This window comes from Chelonia mydas, chromosome 13 (assembly GCF_015237465.2).
Source record: "Chelonia mydas isolate rCheMyd1 chromosome 13, rCheMyd1.pri.v2, whole genome shotgun sequence".
In the NCBI taxonomy this organism is placed as follows: Eukaryota; Metazoa; Chordata; order Testudines; family Cheloniidae; genus Chelonia; species Chelonia mydas.
In genome coordinates this window covers 39,628,569-39,652,483 of record NC_051253.2, presented here as the reverse complement: position 1 = coordinate 39,652,483, position 23,915 = coordinate 39,628,569, and the positions used below count along the sequence as shown (strand labels likewise).

The following is a 23,915-nucleotide window of genomic DNA, read 5'->3' as shown; positions in this document are numbered from 1 at the left end:
GGCCGGCCGCGCGTCCTGTTGTCCCCCACTCCCAGCTCTACGGGAGGGCTTGGGGTTTGCACCGGAAGTGACGCCAAACAGCGGCGGAGGGGGGGAGAACAGTGTTGCTGGGGAGCACGGGAGGGCGGCGATTTCCGGTTCCGGGAGAGGGCTCGGGGTGGGGGGGTGGGGGTGTCGCTTACAGACTCGCAGGCGGTGGCGGCTGCTGGGACCATGGAGGTGAGGGGGGGGGGTGGGAGGCTGAGGAGGAGGAGGTTGGGTTGGGAGGCAGGGAGGGCGCTGGGGAGGTGGCTGGGGCCTTGGGGGGCTGGGGAGGTGGCGGCTGGGGCCTGAGGTGGCAGGGAGGTGGCTGGGGCCTTGGGGGGCTGGGGAGGTGGCGGAGGGGGGGCTGGGGCCTGAGGTGGAAGGGAGGTGGCTGGGGCCTTGGGGGGCTGGGGGGGTGGCGGCGGGGGGCTGGGGCCTGAGGTGGCAGGGAGGTGGCTGGGGCCTTGGGGGGCTGGGGAGGTGGCGGCGGGGGGCTGGGGCCTGAGGTGGCAGGGAGGTGGCTGGGGCCTTGGGGGGCTGGGGAGGTGGCGGAGGGGGGGCTGGGGCCTGAGGTGGAAGGGAGGTGGCTGGGGCCTTGGGGACTGGGGGGGTGGCGGCGGGGGGCTGGGGCCTGAGGTGGCAGGGAGGTGGCTGGGGCCTTGGGGGGCTGGGGAGGTGGCGGCGGGGGGCTGGGGCCTGAGGTGGCAGGGAGGTGGCTGGGGCCTTGGGGGGCTGGGGAGGTGGCGGCGGGGGGCTGGGGCCTGAGGTGGCAGGGAGGTGGCTGGGGCCTTGGGGGCTGGGGAGGTGGCGGTGGGGGGCTGGGGCCTGAGGTGGCAGGGAGGTGGCTGGGGCCTTGGGGGCTGGGGAGGTGGCGGGGGGCTGGGGTTGGGGGTGCTGAAGTCAGTCTCAGACCTGTTCCACGCGTAAAGGTTTTGCCAATATCCATGTGTGACACACACGTGTGCATCCCCCCTTCCCCAAACAATGGAGCCAGGATACCCGGGTGGGTGATGCTGACACAAAAGCACGTTTGCTGGTGCAGCTTGTTTGGCTCTGCGACCTGGCCTGAGCTGTGTCCCATTCAAATGCTATTTCTCTTGGGCTGGCATCAGGCGTGTCTCCATTAGGGCAGCGTTGGCAGCAGAGCTGCGCCGATGTCCAGCTCTGTCAGCGAATCTGTGCTAGTGTAGATGAGACCTTACACCAAAGTAATGAAGGGACTGGATTGTGACTGACACCTGCCTCCCGCTGGCATGAAACTGGTTCAGGCAGTTCGATTCGCACCTGTAAACTTACCGGCCCACCTGAGCACTCGCGAACTCACGTCACTTTGACTGAACCTGTGTAAAATCCCATCCTCAAAGAGATCTCTGCCTGTGGGTCAGGCTGAAATCCCAGATCCCTAGGCCACTTTAGAGGGACAAAAAGGCTGTGAGCCAGGTCTTGTCAACACTTAAACATGGTGGTGTCATGGCCATGTCAGCAGTGTTAAGGCAGCAAACCCCTCACCCAGTGTAGAGATAGCTCTGCTGGTATAAAATGTTTGTGCTGGGGAAGTGAAACAAGCTCTTCTAGCATATCTTTTATACCAGTTTCACTGTGGCTCTTGTGGGGGTTTTTCCGGCATAAGTGTCACACCCGTAACAGACAGCTCTGGCACTAAACCTTCTAGACCAGGGCTTTGCTTTAGCCCAGCTTATGTGGGTTAAACTGCAGGCTGTGGGCTTGTCTGGGACACTCAGGAAACTTAATGTGAATTCATTTAAAGTGGATTAGTTAACCACATTAAATACTTATGAAGATGCTCGCTCTTATTCAGAATTAAAGTGGCCTCAATTCAATTTAACCTAACTCACTTGGAAGTTAATTAAGGTGAATTAGGGCCACTTGAATAAGACTATCCACACAGGAGTTGTGTGCAGTTTAGCAAATCCACTTGAAATTTACACTTGTAGTTAAATTGGATTAACTTTTCTGAGTGTCCCATGTAGACAAACCCTTAGTGACTTGCCTCAGGTTCCACAGGGAGTCTGTGACAAAGCAGGGAGTGGAGTAACTTGTAGTTTAAATTCTTCCTGCCTCAATCTGGGTTAATTTTCAAACCTAGACAAATGCTAAAACCTTTGAAGCCAGTATGTAGCCTGGCGGCTTGTTATGCTAGTTTAAGAGAATTGTGGAAGAAAACACAGTCTTCACTCTTAGGTTGTTTGCAACAAGTCAGAGACGGTTTATTCTCAAGCAGTTGCAAGGGGGAGAGTGCGCAGGGACAGGGATTTCCCCTTCCTAGGCAAGTCTCTGCCTGATAAACAATTAGGGCAAGCATTTATACCTTTTGTTGTATACAATAAGATCAACAGCCACGTCTTGTTTATACATATTCCTTCCTGATATCTCACTTTTCTCAGCAGTTCCTGCTACATTCTGCATTCCATTCTTATCTAACACAAGGTCAAAACAGCATCTCTTACAGTTTTCTCACTCGCTTCCTGCTCGCCCAGGCCCTGCCTTAAAGTCTCACGTTTAGAGTTAGCCTGACTCTTGCTCTATTCCTAAGAAACTAAGATGTCTGCATTCAAATTCCCTTTATCCCTTTTTCCACTTCCACAGGTTGGTTTAAATTCAGTTAAACCAGAACAGAAGCATGTGGGGGGCTTTATCTCCCATTAAAGCCAGTTTATTTTGAGTTGGTTAACTGGTTATTTTGGGTGGCCCCAAACTGAAATGTACCTGCTTTCATCCGTAAGGAGGGCATCTGTACAAGGCTCAGCACCAGGGTAACTGAATTGGTTTGGAAAATGGTTCAAAGTAAATCCCTGGCACTTTTAATTGATTTTAAGGCCAACAGGGACCCTGTGTGTCACAGACCAGAGAATTCCTCCCAGTTCCCTCTGGAAGGTCTCCGGGCTGTCTCTGAAGCCCTCATGAGATGGAGATTCCACCACCTCCCTTGGGAGTTTGTCCTAGTGGTTAATTACCCTCATTGTTAAAAAACAAACAAAAAAACCCCCAAATGGTGCCTGATTTCCAACCTGGAATGTGCCTAGCCCAGCTTCCAGGGCAGGTGAGGCTGACATGGTTGCCTGTGTCTTACTGGAAAGCCCCATTAACACCCCCGGGGCTTCTTCGAAAGGCCCAGCTGCAGATGGCAAGGGCAGGTATTTGCCTCTCGCTGCTGCCTGGACTGGGTGCCAGTCACCCCATGTACAGAGCTGAATGCCATAGCGAGGGCTCGTGGGCTGGGGTTTGCATAGAGACTGAAGACACAGGCTGCTCTGCTCCCCCTCCCTCACCAGCCCACATCTCTTCTCTCCCCCATAGTTCCCTGGAGGAAACGACAATTACCTGGCCATCACGGGGACGGCCCATCCCTTCCTGTCGGGGGCGGAGGTGAGAAAACAGGTGATGGATTTGGGGTGGGAGCTGAGCAGAGCAGGGTCTGCGGGAGGAGGCACATGGACGGAGGCTGGAGCTGGGAGACCCAGGCTCACCTGGGAATGATCGACTAGCAGAGGCAGAGAGAGGAAACCAAGACGGTTCCTTCAGCAGCATTGCGAGAAGGAGCTGTGGCTCGGCCAGAGTGGACCTGGCCAGGCTGGGCCCGGCTCAGGGTGGAAGAGGCTGCCTGCTGGCACCGCAGACCCTCGCGGAGGTGCATTGGTCCCTGAAGCGGGGAAAATGTTGCTGCCCCAGTGGGATTTGCTGGGGTGAAGCAGGGGGGCTGGAGCCCAGAGCTTGGTCGTGGAGCCATGTGGCTGACCTGGTGGGACCCCAGGGGGTCTGGTTCACTGAAGGGATTCCTCCGAGGGACGGTTTAAAAGATGGGGCGTGGCACAGATCCTCTGGATCACTGTGGGGCACCAGGGTGATGGAGCTGGGCCCTGGCTGGGGGAGGGGTAGTGAGGGACACCAGGGAGATGGGGGTTGGGCCCTGGCCGGGGGAGGGGGCACCAGGGTGATGGGGGCTGGGCCCTGGCCGGGGGAGGGGGCAGGTGGGCACCGAGTTCAAGTCTCCGACCTCTCTGTAGACGTTCCACACCCCCAGCCTGGGGGATGAGGAGTTTGAGATCCCGCCCATCTCCCTGGACGCCGACCCCTCGCTAGCTGTCTCAGACGTGGTGGGGCACTTCGATGACCTGGGGGACCCCAGCAGCGCGCCGGACACCGGCTTCTCCACCCAGTATGGCGTGCAGGCCCTCGACATGCCCGTGGGCATGAACCACAGCCTCATGGAGCAGGGCGGCGGGCTCCTGACGGGGGGGCTGGCCATGGTGAGGGGCTGGGGCTGGGCAGGGGAGGGTGGGTTGCTTTGCAAGGCGCTGCCCTGTAGTGCCTGGCTGTGGGGTGTGGAGGAGCCTGGGCCCCTCAGGAGCTGGCTTGGGATGTATGTGCTGGGGGGGCCAGAGCTGGTGCCCTCTAGCAGCAGGCTGGGGTATTGCAGGGGGCTGGTGCTGCTGGGCCTGCAACGGGGGAGGGGCAGTTCCCCCCAGCGCCGGCCCCTCAGCTTTGTGTCTGCCCCTCCAGGACCTGGATCACTCCATGGGCACCCAGTATAGCACCAACCCGCCTGTCACGATAGATGTGCCCATGAGCCCTGGGGCACTGATGGGGCATGGCCAGCTGACGACCATTGACCAGTCCGAGCTGAGCTCCCAGCTGGGCCTGAGCCTGGGGGGCAGCTCCATCCTACCGCCCGCTGCCCAGTCGCCCGAGGAGCGGCTCTCCACCACGCCCTCGCCCACCAGCTCCCTGCAGGAAGACGAGCCCGAGGAGTTCAGACGGGTGAGATGCTGCTGGTGCCCCGGGCTGTGCCCCCCTCCACGGGCAGTGCTGGCGCCCCTTGTGTCTGTCTCCCCACCGCCCCCCATGAGCTCTGCTGCGGGCCGGTGCTCCCAGCCACCCGCCTCTTCCCTCCCCGTCATGCTCTGATGGCGCCCTCCATCCTGGCACACACACACACACGGGGCTATGCCAGCGTCTGGTACTCTCTCCTGCCCTCCCTCCCCCCCGCTTGGCTCTGCCAGTGCCCAGCCCTCCTGCCCGCCCCTCGCTCCCTCCCCCACAGGCTCTGCCGGGGCCCCTCACTCCCTCCCCCACGGGTTTTGCCGGGGCCCACGGCTCCTGGCCTTTTGGCTCCCACTTGCGTGCTGCTGAAGATGATGCCTGTCTCCAGCAGCAGGTGCCGGCCCAGAAGGCAGCGCCGGTGGTGCTGGACGCAGGGCGGAAGCAGAAGCCCGCCAAGAAGCAGAAGAAGAAGAAGGATCCGAACGAGCCGCAGAAGCCGGTCTCAGCCTACGCCCTGTTCTTCCGTGACACACAGGCTGCCATCAAGGGCCAGAACCCCAACGCCACCTTTGGGGAGGTCTCCAAGATTGTGGCCTCCATGTGGGACAGTCTGGGCGAGGAGCAGAAACAGGTGGGGGTGGCATGGGGGGGGACTGTGGTGGGGAGGGCCATGGCGGCCTGGGGGGAAGAGCACAGGCAGGTGAGGGCTGGGGATGGGAGGAGTGGGGGTGGGGCCGGGCTGGGGGTGTGCCAGGCTAGGAGCAGGGTGGTGGGGTGGGCCTTGCTGCTCAGTCCCTGTCCTTCCTTGCCAGGTTTACAAGAGGAAGACGGAGGCGGCGAAGAAGGAGTATCTGAAGGCACTGGCGGCTTATCGGGCTATCCAGGTGTGTCAGATAAGGAGGTCAGGCCCCCATCCCCCTGCCACAGCTGGCCTGGTCTGCTTCCTTCTCCCCTGCCAAGTCTCTTTGCGGCCCCTCAGCAGGACACTCACTGGCTCCATCTGTCCATGTCGCTGTCTGTGCCCTGGTAGTGCAAAGGGCCAGCCGGGCATGGGGACCCACTGCGCTTGGCGCCGTATGTATAGTCTCAGGCAGAGGGCAGGGGCTGGCAGCAAGTGGCCGCTTTGTGCCCTGCAGTTCTGAAGGCGGGCTGGGCTCAGTGGACAGAGGGGGCTGGACGAGGAGCAGGGTGGAAGGAGGTGGAGATGGAGGAGGAGGGAGGGGGTCGGAGAAAACGGCTGAGGGAATTCAGCAAAACTGTAACAAGTTCTCCGAAGGTCCCTGCTTCAGCTGCTTCTCCCCCACCCCCCAGGAGGCTCCAGCTTGTCTGTTCTCCCCTGGGTTGCCGCAGGGAGGAGGGTTCAGAGTCCCCCCACTTCCCTGCTTTCTCCACTCTTGGGCTCATCTTCCCTCTCCTTCTCTGCAGACGGCAGCTGAGACGGCGGAGCTGGACCTGAACCCAGTGCCGCCCCCAGCAGTTCCCCAGCCAGCGCCAGCTCCAGCCCCCGCGCCCCCCTCGCCAGCCCCCACGCCCCCTGCCCCCTCGCCGGTTCTGGAGTCCCCACCGGCTGCCCCCCAGCCAGCACCCAGCGCTGGGAACCTCTGCTCGCCACCGCCAGCCCAGCCCAGCTTCACCAAGATCATCATCCCCAAGCAGATGCTGCCCTCATCGCTGGCCGTGTCCTCGCAGGGCGGTGTGGTCACTGTCATCCCCGTCACCTCCGTCACCTCCAGGGGGCTGCAGCTGGGCACGGGCGCCACCCAGATAGTTACCCGCTCTGTGCTGCAGGCTGCAGCTGCGGCTGCAGCTGCTGCCTCCTCCATGCAGCTGCCCCGGCTCCAGCCCCCACCCCTGCAGCAGATGCCCCCGCCCCAGCCCCCTGCCCAGCAGGTCGCTGTCCTGCAGCCCCCCCCGCCCCTGCAGGCCATGCAGCAGCCTGCCCTACAGCAGAAGGTGCGGCTCCACCTGCAGCAGCAGCCCCCACCCCTGCAGATCAAGATCCTGCCTCCGCCAGCCCTGCAGATCCAGCCTGTCACCCTGCAGCCTGAGGAGGCCAGTCCTGAGCGGCCCAGCCCAGAGCCCCAGGGCTCCCCGGAGCCCGTGGAGATGATCACGGCTGACGTGGTGCCTGAGGTGAGGGAACGGGGCCCCTGCTCCTAGGAGTGGGGAGGGCTGGGCGGAGACACGGTGCCTCCTGTGTCCTTGTACTTCTGCCCCGCTCCGTGGTCGATGGGGGGGCTGGCAGGGCCAAGACCCAGCCCATTCAGTGCTGAGGGGTCTCTGAGAGGCCATGGGGTGGGGTAGGCTGGAGGGGTGTAGATGACCCAGGGGTTCTCTGTGTGGGTCGCGGAGAGGTGACATGGGGGAACAGGCTGCGTGCAGGGGGTCTGGGGGGATGTGTGGGGTTGCGGAGGGGTGGTGTGGGGGGATAGGCTGGGTGCAGGGGGTGGTGGAGGGAAGTGTGGGGTTGTGGAGGGTTGATAGGAGGGATAGGCTGGGTGCGGGGGGTCTGGAGGGATGCTGTGGGGGCATGTGTGGGGTTGCGGAGGGGTGAGAGGTCGGGTGTGTGAGGTCGTGGAGGGTTGAGGCAGGACTAGCCTGGCGGGGGAGGGGGACCATGATTTGGGCAGAAGCCCTGGGGCCTCGCTCCGCAGCCAGTGACTGTCTCTCCCCCCCATGCCCAGGTGGAGTCCCCGACGCAGATGGACGTGGAGCTGGTGTCAGAGTCGCCCATGGGGCTGTCGCCCCGGCCCCGCTGCGTGCGCTCTGGCTGTGACAACCCGCCTGTCAGCAGCAGCGACTGGGACAACGAGTACTGCAGCAGCGAGTGCGTTGTCAAGCACTGCAGGTGAGGGGGGTGGGCTGTGCCTCCCCAACCTTCTCCTCCCCTCTGTCCTCGTGCAGGTGGCAGGGACCTGGGTGCCCCTCCTGCCTGCTGACGCTCACACTCGCTCTGTCTCCCTTCGCAGGGACGTGTTCCTAGCGTGGCTGGCTTCCCGTAACTCCAACAACAGTGTGGTGTTTGTGAAGTGACCGTCGCGGCAGGGGTGCAGAGTGCCCCCGTTCAGAGTGTGGGGCAGTGCCTGGCACAGACACTGCAGGACAGCGGGCGAGCCCGGCACAGACACTGCAGGGGACCATGGGGGTCGATGTCCCCTAGGGGTGGGCGGGAGGTGGGGTGCAGGCACAGGGATGGCACAGACTTTGCTCTTTCTACAGGCCATGCCTCTGGAGCTGATTAAAGTGGGAGGGGCTGGAGCTTTGTGAACTGCTTATTGGGGAGAGGGTCGGGGGGGACAGGCTAGCTGCTGGTGATCCCCATCATCACCCCGTTGCCTGGCCTGGGTCCCCTTCAGCCAGGAGTTGGGAGCAGAATGGGCTCTGGGGGGGCTGCCTGTGCCCAGCGCCAGCAGCTGCCGCCAGTCCAGGGAGTGAGGCCCAGCACCAGTTTTCTTGTTTTATTATGAAATAGCCCCCTGTCCCCCCATCCCCTACATGTTCTTGGGCTTGGAGATGATCCCGTCTGGGTAGCGCTGCTTGAACTGGGCCACCACATCAGGGTCCAGGAGGTGGATGCCGTCCAGCTGGTTGCCCAGGGTGATCCTGGCAAAGAGAGAGGGCAGGGTTAGAGGGCAGGGGGTCCTAGTGTCCAGGGTGGGGGGAAACACTCACCAATTGGGCTGCACGTTATGAGGGCGGCCAAACAGCTCGATCTTGCGGGTGCCAGGAGAGAGGCGCTCGATCATGCCGTAGATTTCATCTGGCTTGTGACTGGTGGAACGGACCTGCAAGAGGTGGTGGCCATGGGGGAGCTGTGGGGAGCAGGGAAAGAGCCCTGGCCGCTCCCAGCAGGGGGGCCGGAGCGTGGGGAGGGGCTGAACTCACCTCAGCTACGATGACATCGCAGTCCAGGCCCCGGTTGAAGCCTTGGGGGTTCCCTTTGACCCCCACCTGTACAGGAGAGAGAGAGGCTGAGCCAGGTGCTGGGGAGACCCCCCCCTATTACCTGGTCCAAGGCAGTGCTCCCCCATACCAGGCAGTGCTCCTTCCCATGGTTCAGCCAGTGCCCTGTCCGCCCCGTGCGGATGATTCGCTGCAGCTGGTTGGTTTTCACCCAGATGATCTCGTCCACCCGCTCGTACCTGGGGCAGAAGGAGAGGGGATTAGGGGCTAGGCTAGAGGGGGCAGTGGCATGGGGGGGGTGAGGGAGACAGACACTCACCCCCAGAGATTGAGGCACTCGCGTCCCAGCTCCATGGCCCTGGGGGGAGAGCAGGGCAGGGGTGAAATGCTCTACTGACCCAGGCACCCTTTCAACCTAGCCTAGACCCCTCCCTCCCCTCCACTGCCACACCACACAGTGACCCACAGACTGCCTGTCCCGCAGCCTGACCCACCCCAGGAGCCATAGCAGGCTCACCCACCTCCCCCCCAGCCCGGTACCAGCTGGTGACCCAGAGCCTCTGCTGTGTGCCCCACCCGTCCTGGCTGGTGACCCAGAGGCTCAAGCTCCACCCCCGATACTGGCCGGTTACCCAGAGGCTCAAGCCCTGCCCCCGCCCCCCCATACCGGCCAGTGACCCAGAGGAAGAGGAACCCTTCGTCCTGCAGGACGGGGATGTTGAGGCGCCGCATTTCGTCATCGGTCAGGGTGCCGTAAGGCAGTTCCATGTGGATGTCCCAGGGCGGGTCAGCCATGACCACCGCGAACTTGCCCAGAATGCTGACATCCAGATAGCGGATGTCGCAGCAGATCCACTGGGGGGGGAAGGGGGGTGTCAGAGAGAAACCAAAACTCCCCATCCCCAAGGAGAACGGCCTCCGGCTGCTGATGGCGCAGCAGGGAGCCTCCACCTCACACTGGGACCCCCAGAGCCACCTCATCCCACAGCTCGCCAGCCTCTGTGCCCCTCTCCAGAGCCCCGACATCCCCACCCCCGTAACGCTGCCCAGAGCCCCCCCATCACCCCAAACCCTTCTCCAGAGACCGGACAGTCTCACCCCTGTAATGCTGCCCAGAGCCCCCCACCAAACCTTTCCCCAGAGATCTGACAGCCACGCTGCCCAGAGCCCTGCTGTCCCATACCACTTCCTCCCTAACCCCCCACCCCCTTTGATTTGCAGCGATACCTGCGGGGGGAAGAGGCGGTCGATGCTGGGGTCCCCACCCACTGCCTGGGGCAGCACCAGCTCCTGGCCAGCGTTGTGGTCGCGCCCCCCAGGGGTGTCCAGGTCGGCACAGGCATCAATCTCATAGTGGACGTACTTGCAGGTGTCCATGTGGAAGCAGGTGTTGAGGAAAGAGCAGTCGCCCAGAGACTCGTCCGTGTGCTTGTTAATGATGCGCCTGTGGGGAGAGCGGGAAACGACGGACATGGAACCCAGGAGTCCAGGTGTCCGACTTGCCGTTCCCCCCACTAGACCACTCCCCTCCCAGAGGCAGGGACAGAACCCAGGAGTCCCGGCTCCCAACGCCCCCTGCTCTAACCCACCAGATCCCACTCCCCTCCTCAAGCCTGGGACAGAACCCAGGCGTCCTGGCTCCCAGCCCCGGGGCTGGCTCTCACCTGAAATGCAGTTTGCGGCAGGGCCGCTCAGCATCTGTGGCTTTCATACACTCCTCCTTGGTGCCATAGTCACAGAACTCCTGTACCTGGGCGCGGCCTCGCGAGCGGAACTTCTCCACGATTGACTGCTCCTTGGCTGTGGTTGTGTTCAGCAGCTCCAGGATCTCCTGACTCACCTGGGGTGGGGGGAGAACAGTGAGAAGGACCCAGGAATCCGGGGTTCCCTTTCCCCCACTCCTACCCCAGTCCCCTTCCAGAGCCAGGGGTACAACCCAGGAGTCCTGACTCCCAGCCTCCCCACCACCCTGCTCCTCCCTGTGGGAATAACTGCGGTCTAGCAGACCTTCCCCAACTGCTGGAAACTGGGTAAGGGTTCATAAATGGTCACAAAAGCCTGTACCAATGAATGTTGTTAACGAGGTGCGGAAAGGAGACAGACTGTATTGGTCCAGAGAAAAAGGTCTCAGGATCCCACCCCAAGCCAGGGTTGAGATCATGTTTGCTCCAACCCACTAGACCCCACTCCCCTCCCAGAGCCACGGAGAGATCCCAGCACTGGGCCCCCAGCCTGTGTTGAGGCTAGGATACAGGTGTCCAGCTGGTACCTTCTTGCTCTGCTGCTCCTTGGTGGACTGCTGGCTCAGCAGGCTCTCGATCTCCAGGTCCAGGTCCGATGCCTGCTTCCGAGACTTCTTGGCCGGCTCCTTGGCCAGCTCTGAGGTGGTCAAGGCAGAGGGGGTGGCACCAGCTGGGGAAGGAACGGCAGCCCCAGCATCCTGCTCCGCCCAGCGCTTCTGGCCCCCAGTGCTGCCTGGTTCAGTGGGGCCTTTCCGCTCGGCCACAGCGCCCATCATGGCGGAGAGCTTGGAGTGGTCAGCATAGGTGACCAGAGTGGGCTGCTCCTCGTCGTCCTGCAGCAGCCCCCGGCGCACCTCGATCAGCTCCTGAGCCGCGAACTTCTGCAGCAGGCTCTCCACGCTGTGCTGGGTGATGGGGGCCTCCGGCTGTGGGACAGACAGGGTCACGGGGTGGGGCAAGTGTGAAGAGAGATGGGGTCACCCTAGTGCCTGGCAGGGTGGAGAGACAGTGTCCCCCATGTGGGGAGAGATGGAGTGCAGCATTGGGAGGCAGGATGGTCAAACTGGAGGGAGGGTGGGGGGCATGTGTCAGAGGATCAGCCAACACAGGGAACAAAGGAACAACAAACAGGAAACAGAGCAGGCGTTGCTGGGGGAAGGTGGGTGTGTTTTCACATGGATGGGTGGTGGAGGGGAATGGGGCTGGGTCCCATGGGACCGGCAGCAAGAGGGAGGGACCGGGCTCTCACTGTGGAGATGGCCAGGCAGATGGAGAGGGCATCGGTGGGCAGCGCCAGCCCCAGGTCCGAGAGGTGATGCAGCAGCTTCTTCTCCAGCTCAGGGTCAGTGGCCAGCTCTCTAGCTGCGGTGCTGAGCGTGGGGGCTGTGGGCACCGGGCTGTCGCTGCGGAAGGGTGACGCAAGCTCTGGGTTCCTGAGGTCTGGGGAGAGAGATGGGGTGAGGCTGGTGATGTCTGAGTACTGAGAGGTGACACCCCCTTCCCCACCTACTGCCCTGGCACTTGCCCACAACACCAAATCCCCCACCTCACCCAATCCCAACCACCGCAGGCAACTTCTCCCCCCAGCTCCAGCCAATCAGTCCTGCCCCCTTCCCCACTGCCTCTCACCCCTGTGCCAGTGGATCCAGCTGGGGTCTCTGCTGCAGCTGCTGTCGACCCCCCTAGTGCCCCAGCCCCATGGATTCTCCTGCCACCCTGGCCCCCAATGCCTCCTGCATTCCTGACCCCCTGTATCCCCAGCACCTTGTTGCCCCAGTGCCCTTTGGGGACCACTTGAACCCAAAATGCCCTTTAACTTCTGACCCCAACACAGGGGTCCTGCTTCTGCCTCTGGCCCTGCCTCATGGTTCCTAATCCCCCTGGCCCAGTACCCCTGCATCTGCCCATCTGATCCAGTCATGGCCTTGCTGACCTTTGACCCCCACAGTGCCCCTGGATCTCACAGCCAAGGGATCTAGCCTGCACCCCCCCCCACGACCATCTACCTCCCTGAGCCCCGACTTCCCCGGCCAAACCCCAGTCCCCACCGAGCCTTGTGCCCGTTGCCTCCCCTAGTTACCCCTGACCCCTTGGTATCCTCTGGGCCCCAGTCCCCCACTCGTGCCACTTGCCCTTTGGCCCTGCGACCCCCCGGACCCCCCCCGGGGATCCTGCCGGTGTCACCACTGCCCCCACGTGTCCTTTGCCTCCTGACCCTCTTCCCGTTGCCCCCGACCTACTTGCATCATCAATGCCCTATGAGTGGCCACGACCCCGTGCCCTTTGACCCCTGAACTGCATGGCCCCGCGCTGCCCTTTGACCCCCACTGCCCCCCAACTCCTCACCCAGCGGATCCTGTTTCCGCCGCCGCTGGAGCCGCTCCCGCAGCGAGTCCAGCTGCTTCTTGTGGGCCTGGATCGAGCTCCACGTGTCCGACATGGTCCGGCCCGGCCCGGGGTCTCCGGCCCCGCCGCCCTTCCCCGCTCAGGCAGCCCCGGGCACCGGGGCGGACCGATGCTGCTCACCCGAGCCGCGCAAACACCAGTAACCGGAAATGCCTCGGGGGGATTGAGATAAGGAGCGCGCACTTCCGGTTTCTGCCCACACCTCGAATCCGCCGTGGCCATCATGTATACTGGCAAGCGACTACCATCTTGGTTATGGGGGGGGGGGTGCGTACAGAGCGGCCATCTTGGTTAGGGGTATTTTTTTTAAAGCCGTCATCTTGGTTATCTTTGTTTTAAAAGCAGCCATCTTATTTACTGGCAAACGACGGCCATCTTGGTTTTAAAGCCTCACGGCGGCCATTTTTGACTGGGGATGGCTTGGCTGCCATCTTGTTTACTGGCACCGAAGCGCTTAGCCGCGTTATAGCAGCCATCTTTGTTACTGGCACAAAGGCTTTGGCCCTTGTTGGCTATACTTGGACTCCACACCAGCCTTACAGGGCAGTGGTTGTAGCCATGTTGGTGTCTGGCCCCCATCTGAGGTGGCAGCCCCCTGTTGGTCTCTCACATCAAGGTGGTGAATAGAGGGCGTGACAATCTCACTGCGAAGCTGTGGTGACCATGTTGGTTACTGGCACCAGAGCATTCCTTGCCCAAGCCACAAGCCCTGCTGTCAATGCAGTGGACCTGTGGAGGCAGCCATCTTGGTCACTGGCCCCTGAGCGCAAAACCCATCCCACTGGTGACTGGGGGCAGCTGCTTTTCGCAGACACTAGGGAGACCGTTCTGGCACGAAGGAGCATGGTAGTGAGCACCTGGCACTGACCTGATCCTGGGGGCTGACAGACAAACCCAGTGATAGTGACCAGCTCTGGGCAGGGATGAGGGCCTAACCCTGCTCCCTCTTCTGCTGCAGCTTCTCCTTTCCCTGGCGTGCTTTAGGCTGGTTGAAGGATAACATTTGCCATTCCTCCAGCCCCTTTGTGTCCCCAAGCACATCACCCCCTCAACATGCAGCCACCTCTGGAGGGCAGCAGAAACACCCCTGGGTGTTTGCCCCATGTGGAGCAAAGGGGTGCGCCAGATTGCCAGGCAGTTCACACCCTAGGATTCAGGATGCCTGAGTTCCAGTCCCAGTTCCGCCACAGACTCACTGTCCTTGAATCTAGCCCTAGGTCCCTCCTGGGGGTAAAGAACTCTTCCCTCCCCCTGACTTTAGCATGGCACCTGGGCTGAGGGGGCAGCTAATCTGCCGTGGTGAGGGGGCTGGAGAGAGACAGGAAGAGCTGGCAGATGCAGGAGGGAGGGAAAATGAAACAGGGATGGCAAGATAGGAGGGGAGAGAAGAACAGCTGAGTTGGAGAAGCAAGGGGGGATGACTCTGGGGATTAGCGGTGGCTGGACGTTCCCCTCATCAGAGGCCTCCCAAGCAGCTCCGGCTGGGTCAGGCTCAAGCAGCTGAGGAGCATTATGTGAAACTGGCAGGGGAGGGGAAAAGAGCCCGGCCTGGAGCCTGGATGCAGGGAGCAGGGCTGGAGACAGGCAGTACTGGTAATCCGCTGGGGAGTGTGTGCAACCCCCCTCTTTCCCCCCAGTGTTGATCCACAGAGAACATGAGCGTGTTACAGCCCCCAGCCACATGGGCCTGGCTCCTTAGTCACACTGGAGGTAATGAGGCGACCGAAGTGTGTATATGTCGCTGCTGACCCCTGCTGGAGGGATGAGCCCTGCCACGTGCGTGTGTGTGCGCGCCCCGTGCTGGAGGGGACAAGCCCTGCCGCGTGTGTGTCCCTGCTTCCCCATGCTGGAGGGGACAAGCCCTGCCGCGTGTGTGTGTGTGTGTGTGTGTGTCCCTGCTTCCCCATGCTGGAGGGGACAAGCCCTGCCGCGTGTGTGTGTGTGTGTGTGTGTGTGTGTCCCTGCTTCCCCATGCTGGAGGGGACAAGCCCTGCCGCGCGCGCGCGTGTGTGTGTGTGTGTGTGAGTCCTGCCATTTGTTTGTCTGTCCCTGCTGCCCCCTGCTGGAAGGGACAAGCTCTGCTCTGTGTGGGTGTGTGTTTCCCTGTTGCCCCCTGGTGGAGGGACGAGTCCTGCCATGTGTCTGTGTATCCCTATTGCCCCCTGCTGGAAGGAACAAGCTCTGCTCTGTGTGTGTGATGCAGAGAAACGTCTGAATCTCCCTACTCACCCCCCGCATCCCGTCCCTGGGAAGAATAAGACCTGAGTCTCTGGGGATTTGTCAAACTGCTTTAATGATGGACGCAGACAAAGTCCCGCTGACCCTGGCCAGAGCGGCTGGGCCTTTGTTCTACACTAGAGGGCACTTCACTATGGGTCCAGGGTGGCTGGGACGAGCCCCGGTCCCTGCGCCAGGGTCCTGCCCCCCGCCCAGTCCCCTCTGAGCTACGGTAAAAGTAAAAGACTAAAATGCCACTAAAGTTGTGTGGGGGCCGCGTCCCCGATGCCTGATCCCCTCGCGGGGGCTGGTGCCTCTTGCAGCACGCCAGGGCTGGCGCCCCCTGGAGGAGAGAGAGAGAGATGGGGTTAGGGGGCAGCACTGCTGGGCAGAGTGGGGTTGCACAACCCCCAAACTGATGGCATGACCTCTGACATCTACCCCTCCTACTGACTGACCTCTGACCCCAAATCCATCCCACCGAGCAACCTCCTACCCCAGCCCTCTCCCAAGTGACCCCTAGTTTGCCCTGGCCCCCATCCTTTCCATCAACCACCCTCCCAGCTCCCCACCCCCCAAGAAGTGGCTAAATTGGGGAAAGAGCCATGCCACGGCTGGGAAGGCTGGGGGGATTCCCTGTATCTCTGGGGCAGCCCCCCATTACAGCTGGGCTGGACTTTGGGGTCAAACTCCTCCTCTCTTTGTTCCCTGGGGAAGGAGGGATGTTACCTGCTGAGGGCCTGTAGGCTACTTCTCCGCTTTGCCTTGGCTCTCTGGGGCAGCCTCCCCTGCAGCTGGGGGTCCTCCCGCCGGCTTCTCCTTGGCTTCGGGGGGTGCTGCCTTGCTGGGCGCAGCGGCCGGGCCAAAAAGCACAGGGGGTGCAGTGGAGGAGGAGGGAGTAGCGGTGATGGGGGGGCCCCGGCAGGTCTTGGCAGCCAGGCCCCCCCCTGCGATGAAGGCCGTGTACTGGTTCCAGAAGGACAGGGGCCCCACCAGCTGGGCCGGCACATCCCGCGCCAGGAACTCCTGCAGCTTTGCTGTGCCTCCCGGTGTTGCTAGGGCATCTGGGACCAGACGCCGGCCACGCCGTGCTGTGCCGCAGCTCCACGCTGTGCTGCCCAGGGGAACCTGCCACCGGGACAGAGACAGACAGGGGAGCCCATTCAATCTCAAGGGAGACCGAGGGCCCTGGGTAAAGACAAGGGCAGATGGGGGAGGTTCGAGCAGGGAGAGAGGCAGGGGACAGTCTCGCGAATAGGGGGTGAGGAGCAGGGGCTCCCTTACCTGGTGGTGGGCTGCCAGGGCGTGCTTACGCAGCGCTGCCCCGTCAGGGAATCCCTCCTTGCAGATCCCACAGGCCAGTGCCACCCCCTCTTTGGCCTGGCTGGCCCGTGGCTCTTCGGCTCCAGCCCCTGCTGCCCCCTCCTCCTCTCCCTCCTGTGCTCTGTCTCCTCCTTCCTCCGCCTTCTGGGCGCTAGGGTCCCCTTCTCCCTCCACGGCCGGTGGGGGGCTCCTTCCCGCAGGAGGCGAGGTGCTGCGATCAGCTTCTCCCCCCACCTCTGGCTTCTCAGCATCCTCCTCTTCCTTGGCATGAGCTGGGGCTGCTTCCTCCTCCGGGCTGGACGCCCTCTCCTCGCCCCCCATGGCCTTCTCCGTGCTGCTGTCCAGTGAGTCCTCATCGCTGCCTTCCTCCTCCTCCTCCTCCTCCTCCGACAGCTCCTCCTCGTCCCTCTGCGGGGCGGGACCCTCGGGCTGGCGGGGGCCCTCCCCCGGGGCAGCGGGGGGCTCGGGCAGCAGGGCTCCATTGGGAATCTGGCCCCCGAGGTGCATGCGGACATGTTGCTGGAGGCTGACGGCATTGGTGAACTTCTTCTGGCAGATGGGGCAGGAGTTCTGGGCTCGGGCAGCCGGGCTGGCCTTGTGGCCCACGAAGTGCGCTCGCAGGTTGCCCCGGGTGGAGAAGGCCCGGCCGCACACCTTGCACTTGAAGGGCCGCTCCCCTCCGTGCTGCCCATAGTGGAGGCGCAGTGCCCGGGGGCAGCTCAGCACCCGCAGGCAGATCACGCATTGGTTGGGCCCCGAGGAGGAAGAGGAGGGCGGCGAGGAGGCCGAGGGGGCCGCCGGGCCGGCTCCGGGCGAGGCCCCCTGTCGGTCGATCTTTTCCACCAGCTGCTGCAGCTTGGAGGTCTCCGAGGGGGAGGCTCCCAGCGGCTCCAGCACGTAGGGGAAGGGGAAGCCGGTGCTGCCCGCCTTGAAGTGGTTGGCCAGCAGGGCCCAGCTGGGCAGCTTGCCCAGGGGCACCCGGGCTCCTTCTGCTTCCCTCCCCGGCGGCGTGTTCTCGTCCCCCTTGCCCCGCCCCTCAGCCGCTTTCATCAGCACCAGCTTGTTGAAGACGGGCAGGGTCTGAGTGGCGGCTGTGCCCCCGGCCGCGGTGCCCGAGAGCAGTGTCAGGCTCTCGGTGGCGCTCAGCCCCTTGCGCTCGGGGGGCGCTGCTTCCTCACCCGGCTCGGCCTTCTCCGGCGGCACGGACATGCCATAGGGCAGCCCGGCGCCGGTCAGCACGTAGTCGAGGTGCTCCGGGACCGGGTGGGGGTTCATCTGGACATGTGGGTACTTCTCCCGGTGCCGGTGGAAGTGCACTTTGAGGTTGCCCCGGGTGGTGAAGCGGTTGCCACAGACGTTGCACTTGTAGGGGCGCTCGCCCGTGTGGGAGCGCAGGTGGATCTGCAGGGCGCTGTCGCTCCCGAAGACCTTGGCGCAGAAGCGGCACTTGTGCCGACCTCCCGGCTTCTCCTCCAGCCCCAGCTCGGCTCCCCCGGCCCCGTTCTTCTGCCGCAGCAGCCCTGGGGAGGTGGCCTGCTCCAGGCCCCGTGCTGCCCCCAGACACTGGGCGGCCAGGAGCCCCGTGGTAGGGAACGCTGGGGCCAGGATGGGCTCTGCTTTGGGGCCCCTGGCGCTGCCAGGGAAGGGGTGGTAGAGGTGGAAAAAGGTGGGCTTGGGCACCTCTGGGGAGCCCGACACCTGGGTCCTCACCGGCTCGGACTTGATGGAGAAGACAGGCAAGGGGGCCTTGGGTTGGTGGGAGGCTCCCGGGGCTGGCTCTGAGGCGGGGGCCGAGGGGGCTGACTGCCCCAAGGAGCCCAGCAGCAGCACCTGCCGGCAGATCTCCTCCGTCATCTGCATCTGGTGCAGCTGGCGCTGCTGGAGCACCCGCAGCTCCTCCAGGATCAGGGGGATGTTGAGGTGCCCAGAGTGGGGGGGGGCAGCTGGTGGAGCCAGGGGCGGTGGCGGCGGAGGAGGGGGTGGGTCCGGGGCCAAGGGATTGCTGGCCAGAGGAGCCGTCTCTGTCTCCATGCCCGGGGGGCTGTCGGGCCGGGGCTCCGAGGAGGAAGAGGAGGAGGAGGAGGAGGAGGAGGAAGAGCCAGCGCTGTCTTGCCCGTTGGCTGAGGAGGAGGAGGAAGAGGGAGGGGGCTGGTTGGGGTGACAGGTGTCCCGGTGGGCAGCAAGCTCCGTGGGGCAGGACGGGGCTGCCTCGTCACCTGTGTCCCCTGTGGAGAGAGAGAGACAGAGGGTCAGACCTTGGAGTGGCAATGCCAGGGGAGTCCCCTGCAACCCAGAGCTTCCGCAACTCCCCCAAACCATAGGGGAACCAGAGACAGTTCCCATATCTATACAGGAACCTGAGATCTCCCCCGTATCTATAGCGGGTGTCCCTACATCCCCCCAAAGCTATAGGGGGCAGAGGAGCCTGCTCCCCTCAAGGCTACATAAGGGCTGGGGAGCTGCCTCCCCCAAGTCCCCTCCATGCAGTCCTCCCCCTTTCCCGCTCAGAACACAGTGCCTAGCTGGCTTTCCCCGCACGGCATCCCCTGATGCCATGCATGCCCACCCCTCACCGGCACAAGAGAGTCCAGGAGGGGGGTCAGGTCCCAGGCTGAGAGGGAGACAGGGCCCGGTTCTCATTTTCCCAGGGTGTAAATCAGGAGTAATCCCATTGGGATGCATGAGACATATGGACAGACAGACAGAGGGGCAGAGGGGAGGGATGGACAGACAGAGGGTGCAGGGGATGCACGCACAGACAGACAAACACAGAGGGCTGCAGAGGATGGACGCACGGACAGACAGAAAGGTGCTGGGGAACAGAGTGACAGAGGGTGCAGGGGAGGTAGGGATGGACAGACAGGGGCACCTGGATGGGACAGATGGACAGACAGACAGAAAGGTGCAGGGGATGCACGGACGGACAGACAGACACACAGAAGGTGCAGGGGACAGACAGAAAGGTGCAGGGGACAGATAGACAGACAGACACACCGAAGGTGCAGGGGACGGACAGACAGAAAGGTAGGTGCAGGGGACAGACAGACAGACAGACACACAGAAGGTGCAGGGGACGCACGGACAGACAGACACACAGACGGTGCAGGGGACGCACGGACGGACAGACAGACAGAAAGGTGCAGGGGACGCACGGACAGAGGCCGAACGAGCCGCTCCCCCCTCCCGGCGGCGGCGGCCCGGGACCGGTCCCAGGCGGGCGGACCGAGGGACAGTACCGCACCTGCGGGCTCCGCCATGGCCCGTGTCCCCGGGCGCTGGAGCTGCGGGCGCGGGGCGGTCCGGGCGCGGGGCCTGCGCGCTCCGGGCGGAGGAGAAGGAGGATGCGGGGGGAGGAAGCAGGAGGAGGGGCGGATGCAGGGAGGAGCCGGAGCGGATCCGACCCGCCGGGGCTGCAGGGACCTCTGGTGTCCGGAGTCCGGGGCGGCGAGCCCGGGGCCAGCGCTGCGGGCGCCCCGACGCACGGGGGCCCGCTCCGTGTGGAGCCCAGCCGGGGGTCGCCGAGGTCCGAGCCCAGCCGGGGGTCCTTGCGCCCCGATGCCTGGGGTCCCCTGCGCCCTGAATCTAGCTGTGGGGTCCCCGCGCCCAACTGGGGGTCCTTGCGCCTCTATGCCCGGGGGTCCCTGTGCCCCGAGCCTAGCCAGGGTTCCCTGTGCCCCGATGCCCGGGAGGTCCTCGCGCCCTGAATCCAGCTGTGGGGTCCCCGAGCCCAGCCAGGGGTCCTTGCTCCCCGATGCTCGGGGGTCCCTGTGCCCTGAATCCAGCTGTGAGGTCCCGGCGACCAACTGGGGGTCTTTGCGCCTCTATGCCCGGGGGTCCCTGCGCCCAATGCCCAGGGGTCCCCGAACCCAGCCGGGGGTTCCCGAGCTCTGAGCCAAGCCGGGCATCCCTGAGCCCAATGCCTGGGGGGTCCCTGAGACCAGCTGGGGGTCCCTATGCCTCAAATCCAACAGGGGTCCCTGCGCCCTCATATACGTGTGTGTGTGGGGGGGTGTCCCTGCACCCTGTAGATCCCAGCTGTGGGTCCCTGCCCCTCCTGATGCCCCGGGATCCCTGCTTCCCGATACTCCCCCACAGCTGCCCTCCCGCATGCCCAGGGCAGCTGCCACCCAGGGGGACAGGTGGAGGTGGGGTTGTGGAAAGAGACCCCTAGGCCAGTGGCTCTCAACCTTTCCAGACGACTGTACCCCTTTGTCTTGTGTAACCCCAAGTTTCACCTCACTTAAAAACTACTTGCTTAAGCATCAGACATGAAAATAGAAGAGTGGCCCAGCCACACTAGTACTGAATAATGGCCGACTTCCGTGCTTTTCCCCTGTAATTATACAGTAGATCAACCGGCACATCACTATTGTTCCGACATTTCCGTGTCTAGCGTAGAGAGCGGTATAAACAAGTTATTGTACGCTATGCTCCTTTGTCCGGACTTCCCTAGCCCGTTTTCTGTAGCCTGTTGTAAAACTAGGCCAATCTCTAGATGAGTTAAGGTACCCACTGGAAGAGCTCTGTGTCTCCCCAGGGCTCGAAGCACTGCCACAGGCCAAGCCAGCAGGTGCAGGGAGAACCTGGTGACCCAGAAGCTGGGGGGCAGATTCCCCCAAGGTGGCATGGCTTTCCTCATGCAGGTTTACACCAGCCCGGGATCCAGCCTCGCTGGTTCTGGAGCAGCAGGGGTCAGTGTACCCAACTGGGGCTTCACGCCCGTGGGGCCCTGCTGTTTGGCACCAGACAGACAGACACTGGACTGGGGGGCATGTTCGCTCTGACCAGCCCCTCCCAGGGAGCCCCAGCCCATTTCTCCGGCTCCCTCTGCCGCAGCCAAAGTCCCAAGAAGAAAAACCCCAAACTCAACACAAGAGAAGATTTCCAGGGCTCACAGGGTTACCTAGCAACCGCACAAAGGGTCCCGAGGGGGCTGGGAGGGGACCTGCGCTGCACAGAGTGGGGAAGAGACAGACGGATGGATGGACGGACGGACGGACGGACAGGGATGGGTGGGTGGATGGACAGGTAGAAAAGCGTGTAGGAGGGGACAGATGTGGGGTGCAGGGCATACATAGCTAGATGTGGTGCGGGAGGAACAATGAGGGGGTGCCAGAGACAGATGAGGGGTGCAGGGGATACACACAGATGAGGGGGTGCAGGAGAAGGTGGAAGGCTGCACAGGGACACATAAATGAAGGGTGGGGAGGGACAGATGAGGTGGGGCAAGGAGGATACATAGACAGAAGAGTGAAGGGAACAGATGAGGAATGCAGGGGACAGGTGAGGGGGTGCAGGGGGAATACAAAGATGGGGTGCCAGGGGACAGATGAGGGGGTGCAGGGGATACATAGATGAGGGGTGCAGGGGACAGATGAGGGGGTGCAGGGGAGAGATGACGGTGTGTGGAGGACAGATGAGATGTGCAGGGGGATACAGAGCTAGATGGGGTGCCAGAGAACAGATGAGGGGGTGCAGGTGACAGATGTGGCAGTGCAGGGGATACATTTATTTGAGCATCTAGCTTTGTGTTAGTCTCTAAGGTGCCACAAGTCCTCCTTTTCTTTTTGCGGATACAGACTAACACGGCTGCTATTCTGAAACATAGCTAGATGGGGTGCTGGAAGGGAGATGAAGGGTGCAGGGGACAGATGAGGGGGTGCAGGGGATACATAGGTAGATGGGGTGCCGGAGGACAGATGAGGGGGTGCCAGAGGGATATATAGCTAAATGGGGTGCTGGAGGACAGATGAGGGGTGCTGGGGATACATAGTTATATGGGGTGCAGGGGATAGATGAAGGGTGGAGGGGGATACATAGCTAGATGGGGTGCCAGAGGACAGATGAGGGGGTGCAGGGGACAGATGAGGGGCACAGGGGATACATAGCTAGATAGGGTGCAGGGGATAGATGTGGGGGTGCAGGGGACAGAAAGCTAGGTGGGGTGCAGGGGAGAGATGAGGGGAGCAGGGGAAACATAGCTAGATGGGGTACAGGGGAGAGATGAGGGGGTGCAGGGGACACATAGCTAGATGGGATGCAGGGGAGAGATGAGGGGGTGCAGGGGACAGATGAGGGGGTGCAGGGGGATACATAACTAGATGGGGTGCAGGGGACAGAAAGCTAGGTGGGGTGCAGGGGACAGATGAGGGGGTTCGGGGGGATACATATCTAGATGGGGTACAGGGCAAAGATGAGGGGTGCAGGGTACATATGAGGGGTGCAGGGGGATACATAGCTAGATGGGGTGCAGGGGGCAGATGGGGTGCAGGGGGATACAGAGCTAGATGGGGTGCAGGGGACAGATGAGGGGTGCAGGGGGATACATAGCTAGATGGGGTGCAGGGGACAGATGGTGGTGCAGGGGACAGATGAGGGGGTGCAGGAGGATACAGAGCTAGATGGGGTGCAGGGGACAGATGAGGGGTGCAGGGGGATACAGAGCTAGATGGGGTGCAGGGGACAGATGAGGGGTGCAGGGGGATACAGAGCTAGATGGGGTGCAGGGGACAGATGAGGGGGTGCAGGAGGATACAGAGCTAGATGGGGTGCAGGGGACAGATGAGGGGGTGCAGGAGGATACAGAGCTAGATGGGGTGCAGGGGACAGATGAGGGGGTGCAGGGGGATACAGAGCTAGATGGGGTGCAGGGGACAGATGAGGGGTGCAGGGGGATACAGAGCTAGACAGAATGCAGGGGACAGATGAGAGTGCAGGGGGATACATAGCTAGACGGGGTGCAGGGGACAGATGAGGGGGTGCAGGGGGCAGATGGGGTGCAGGGGGATACAGAGCTAGATGGGGTGCAGGGGGATACAGAGCTAGACGGGGTGCAGGGGACAGATGAAGGGTGCAGGGGGATACAGAGCTAGATAGAGCAGGGGCGCAGGGGCACAGCCCGTGGGAGTTGGAGACTTTGGAGAGTTTCACTTAGTTTGGGAACTCCCCCTGCCCCGTCTGCCCTGCCCCCTTGCCGGCCCCTCCGAGCAGCACCTGCCAGCCCCCCCGGCACCCACCGTTCTCGGAGGCCGTGGACCCGTCGCAGTCTGAGATGAGCTGTTGGGGTTTGCGCTGCTTGCGGCGAGACATCCCCGCGGGGGCGCCGGGCCGGGCACCCCTGGGTCTGCCGCTCGGCTTGGGAGCCAGTGGGCACCGGGAGTCTCCCAGGCGGGGTCTCTGCCCCCTCCCCGGAGCAGGGACACGCCCCCTCCTTTGCGCCCTCATTGGCAAGGCGAAGTCCTAATCTGGCCGGTCACTCGGGTCTCTTTTGTGCCTGGGGCTGCGAAGGCTCCTTAACCCCTTCCTGCCGGGCAGAGCTCGGGCGCTGGGTGGGGTGGCTGGTTACCCAGGGCCGGCCTGGTCCAGAGCTACGACACTTGGGTTGGTTCTGCAGAGAGCCCTGGCCTGGGGCTGAGATGCAGCTGCCTCTGGGGTGGGGCAGAGGGAAGTTTAACAGCTGCTTCTCGGTGCTACAGGCTCTGGAGGGCCGGAGGGTGTTTAATTTTGCCGAAACGGGGG

General features: G+C 62.8%; 3 protein-coding genes across 9 annotated transcripts; 1 reads left to right on the top strand and 2 right to left on the bottom strand.

Annotated features, from left to right (window-relative positions):
- TOX4 (TOX high mobility group box family member 4) lies at nt 1–8,391 on the top strand. Of its 4 annotated transcripts, none has more exons than XM_037915676.2 (9): nt 1–219; nt 3,343–3,411; nt 4,050–4,292; nt 4,546–4,803; nt 5,198–5,437; nt 5,619–5,690; nt 6,232–6,939; nt 7,491–7,654; nt 7,776–8,391. In XM_037915676.2, the coding sequence occupies exons 1-9, from the start codon at nt 214–216 to the stop codon at nt 7,837–7,839; spliced, it is 1,824 nt and encodes a 607-aa protein (XP_037771604.1). In that variant the 5' UTR covers nt 1–213; the 3' UTR covers nt 7,840–8,391. The 4 variants fall into 4 exon arrangements, with proteins under 4 accessions (XP_037771604.1, XP_037771603.1, XP_037771602.1 ...); XM_037915675.2 differs by having other exon boundaries at nt 5,195–5,437; XM_037915674.2 differs by having other exon boundaries at nt 89–219; nt 3,343–3,423.
- METTL3 (methyltransferase 3, N6-adenosine-methyltransferase complex catalytic subunit) lies at nt 8,250–13,026 on the bottom strand. 2 transcript variants are annotated; one of them, XM_007071391.4, is made up of 11 exons: nt 12,798–13,026; nt 11,701–11,891; nt 10,979–11,377; nt 10,374–10,549; nt 9,937–10,153; nt 9,377–9,564; nt 9,029–9,067; nt 8,840–8,948; nt 8,692–8,757; nt 8,479–8,591; nt 8,250–8,409 (listed from the first exon to the last, which is right to left on the bottom strand). In XM_007071391.4, the coding sequence occupies exons 1-11, from the start codon at nt 12,889–12,891 to the stop codon at nt 8,298–8,300; spliced, it is 1,704 nt and encodes a 567-aa protein (XP_007071453.1). In that variant the 5' UTR covers nt 12,892–13,026; the 3' UTR covers nt 8,250–8,297. The 2 variants fall into 2 exon arrangements, with proteins under 2 accessions (XP_007071453.1, XP_037771600.1); XM_037915672.2 differs by lacking the exon at nt 12,798–13,026 and adding an exon at nt 12,081–12,669.
- Nucleotides 13,027–15,130: 2,104 nt separating this feature from the next.
- On the bottom strand, nt 15,131–23,633 carry SALL2 (spalt like transcription factor 2). Of its 3 annotated transcripts, none has more exons than XM_037916023.2 (4): nt 23,414–23,633; nt 16,359–18,622; nt 15,804–16,202; nt 15,131–15,417 (listed from the first exon to the last, which is right to left on the bottom strand). In XM_037916023.2, exons 1-3 carry the CDS (start codon nt 23,619–23,621, stop codon nt 15,822–15,824), a joined length of 2,853 nt encoding a protein of 950 aa, XP_037771951.2. In that variant the 5' UTR covers nt 23,622–23,633; the 3' UTR covers nt 15,131–15,417; nt 15,804–15,821. The 3 variants fall into 3 exon arrangements, with proteins under 3 accessions (XP_037771951.2, XP_037771952.1, XP_043383104.1); XM_037916024.2 differs by lacking the exon at nt 23,414–23,633 and adding an exon at nt 19,639–19,775; XM_043527169.1 differs by lacking the exon at nt 23,414–23,633 and adding an exon at nt 19,639–19,775 and having other exon boundaries at nt 15,804–18,622.
- Nucleotides 23,634–23,915: the final 282 nt, after the last annotated feature.

What these genes read in the sequence shown, in the direction of transcription:
- TOX4 (XM_037915673.2), top strand. An exon ending in TGACGGGGGGGCTGGCCATG is followed by an intron (nt 4,293 to 4,545) that starts GTGAGGGGCTGG and finishes CTGCCCCTCCAG; the next exon opens with GACCTGGATCACTCCATGGG. An exon ending in TGGGCGAGGAGCAGAAACAG is followed by an intron (nt 5,438 to 5,618) that starts GTGGGGGTGGCA and finishes CTTCCTTGCCAG; the next exon opens with GTTTACAAGAGGAAGACGGA.
- METTL3 (XM_037915672.2), bottom strand. Translation starts at nt 12,372, where the DNA reads ATGACTGGATCAGATGGGCAGATGCAGGGGTACTGGGCCAGGGGGATT. An exon ending in AGGAGCAGCAGAGCAAGAAG is followed by an intron (nt 10,550 to 10,978) that starts GTACCAGCTGGA and finishes CCCCCACCCCAG; the next exon opens with GTGAGTCAGGAGATCCTGGA. An exon ending in TGCCGCAAACTGCATTTCAG is followed by an intron (nt 10,154 to 10,373) that starts GTGAGAGCCAGC and finishes CTCTCCCCACAG; the next exon opens with GCGCATCATTAACAAGCACA.
- SALL2 (XM_037916023.2), bottom strand. Translation starts at nt 23,621, where the DNA reads ATGAGGGCGCAAAGGAGGGGGCGTGTCCCTGCTCCGGGGAGGGGGCAG. An exon ending in GTCCACGGCCTCCGAGAACG is followed by an intron (nt 18,623 to 23,413) that starts GTGGGTGCCGGG and finishes CTCTCTCCACAG; the next exon opens with GGGACACAGGTGACGAGGCA. An exon ending in CCCTGGCAGCCCACCACCAG is followed by an intron (nt 16,203 to 16,358) that starts GTAAGGGAGCCC and finishes TCCCGGTGGCAG; the next exon opens with GTTCCCCTGGGCAGCACAGC.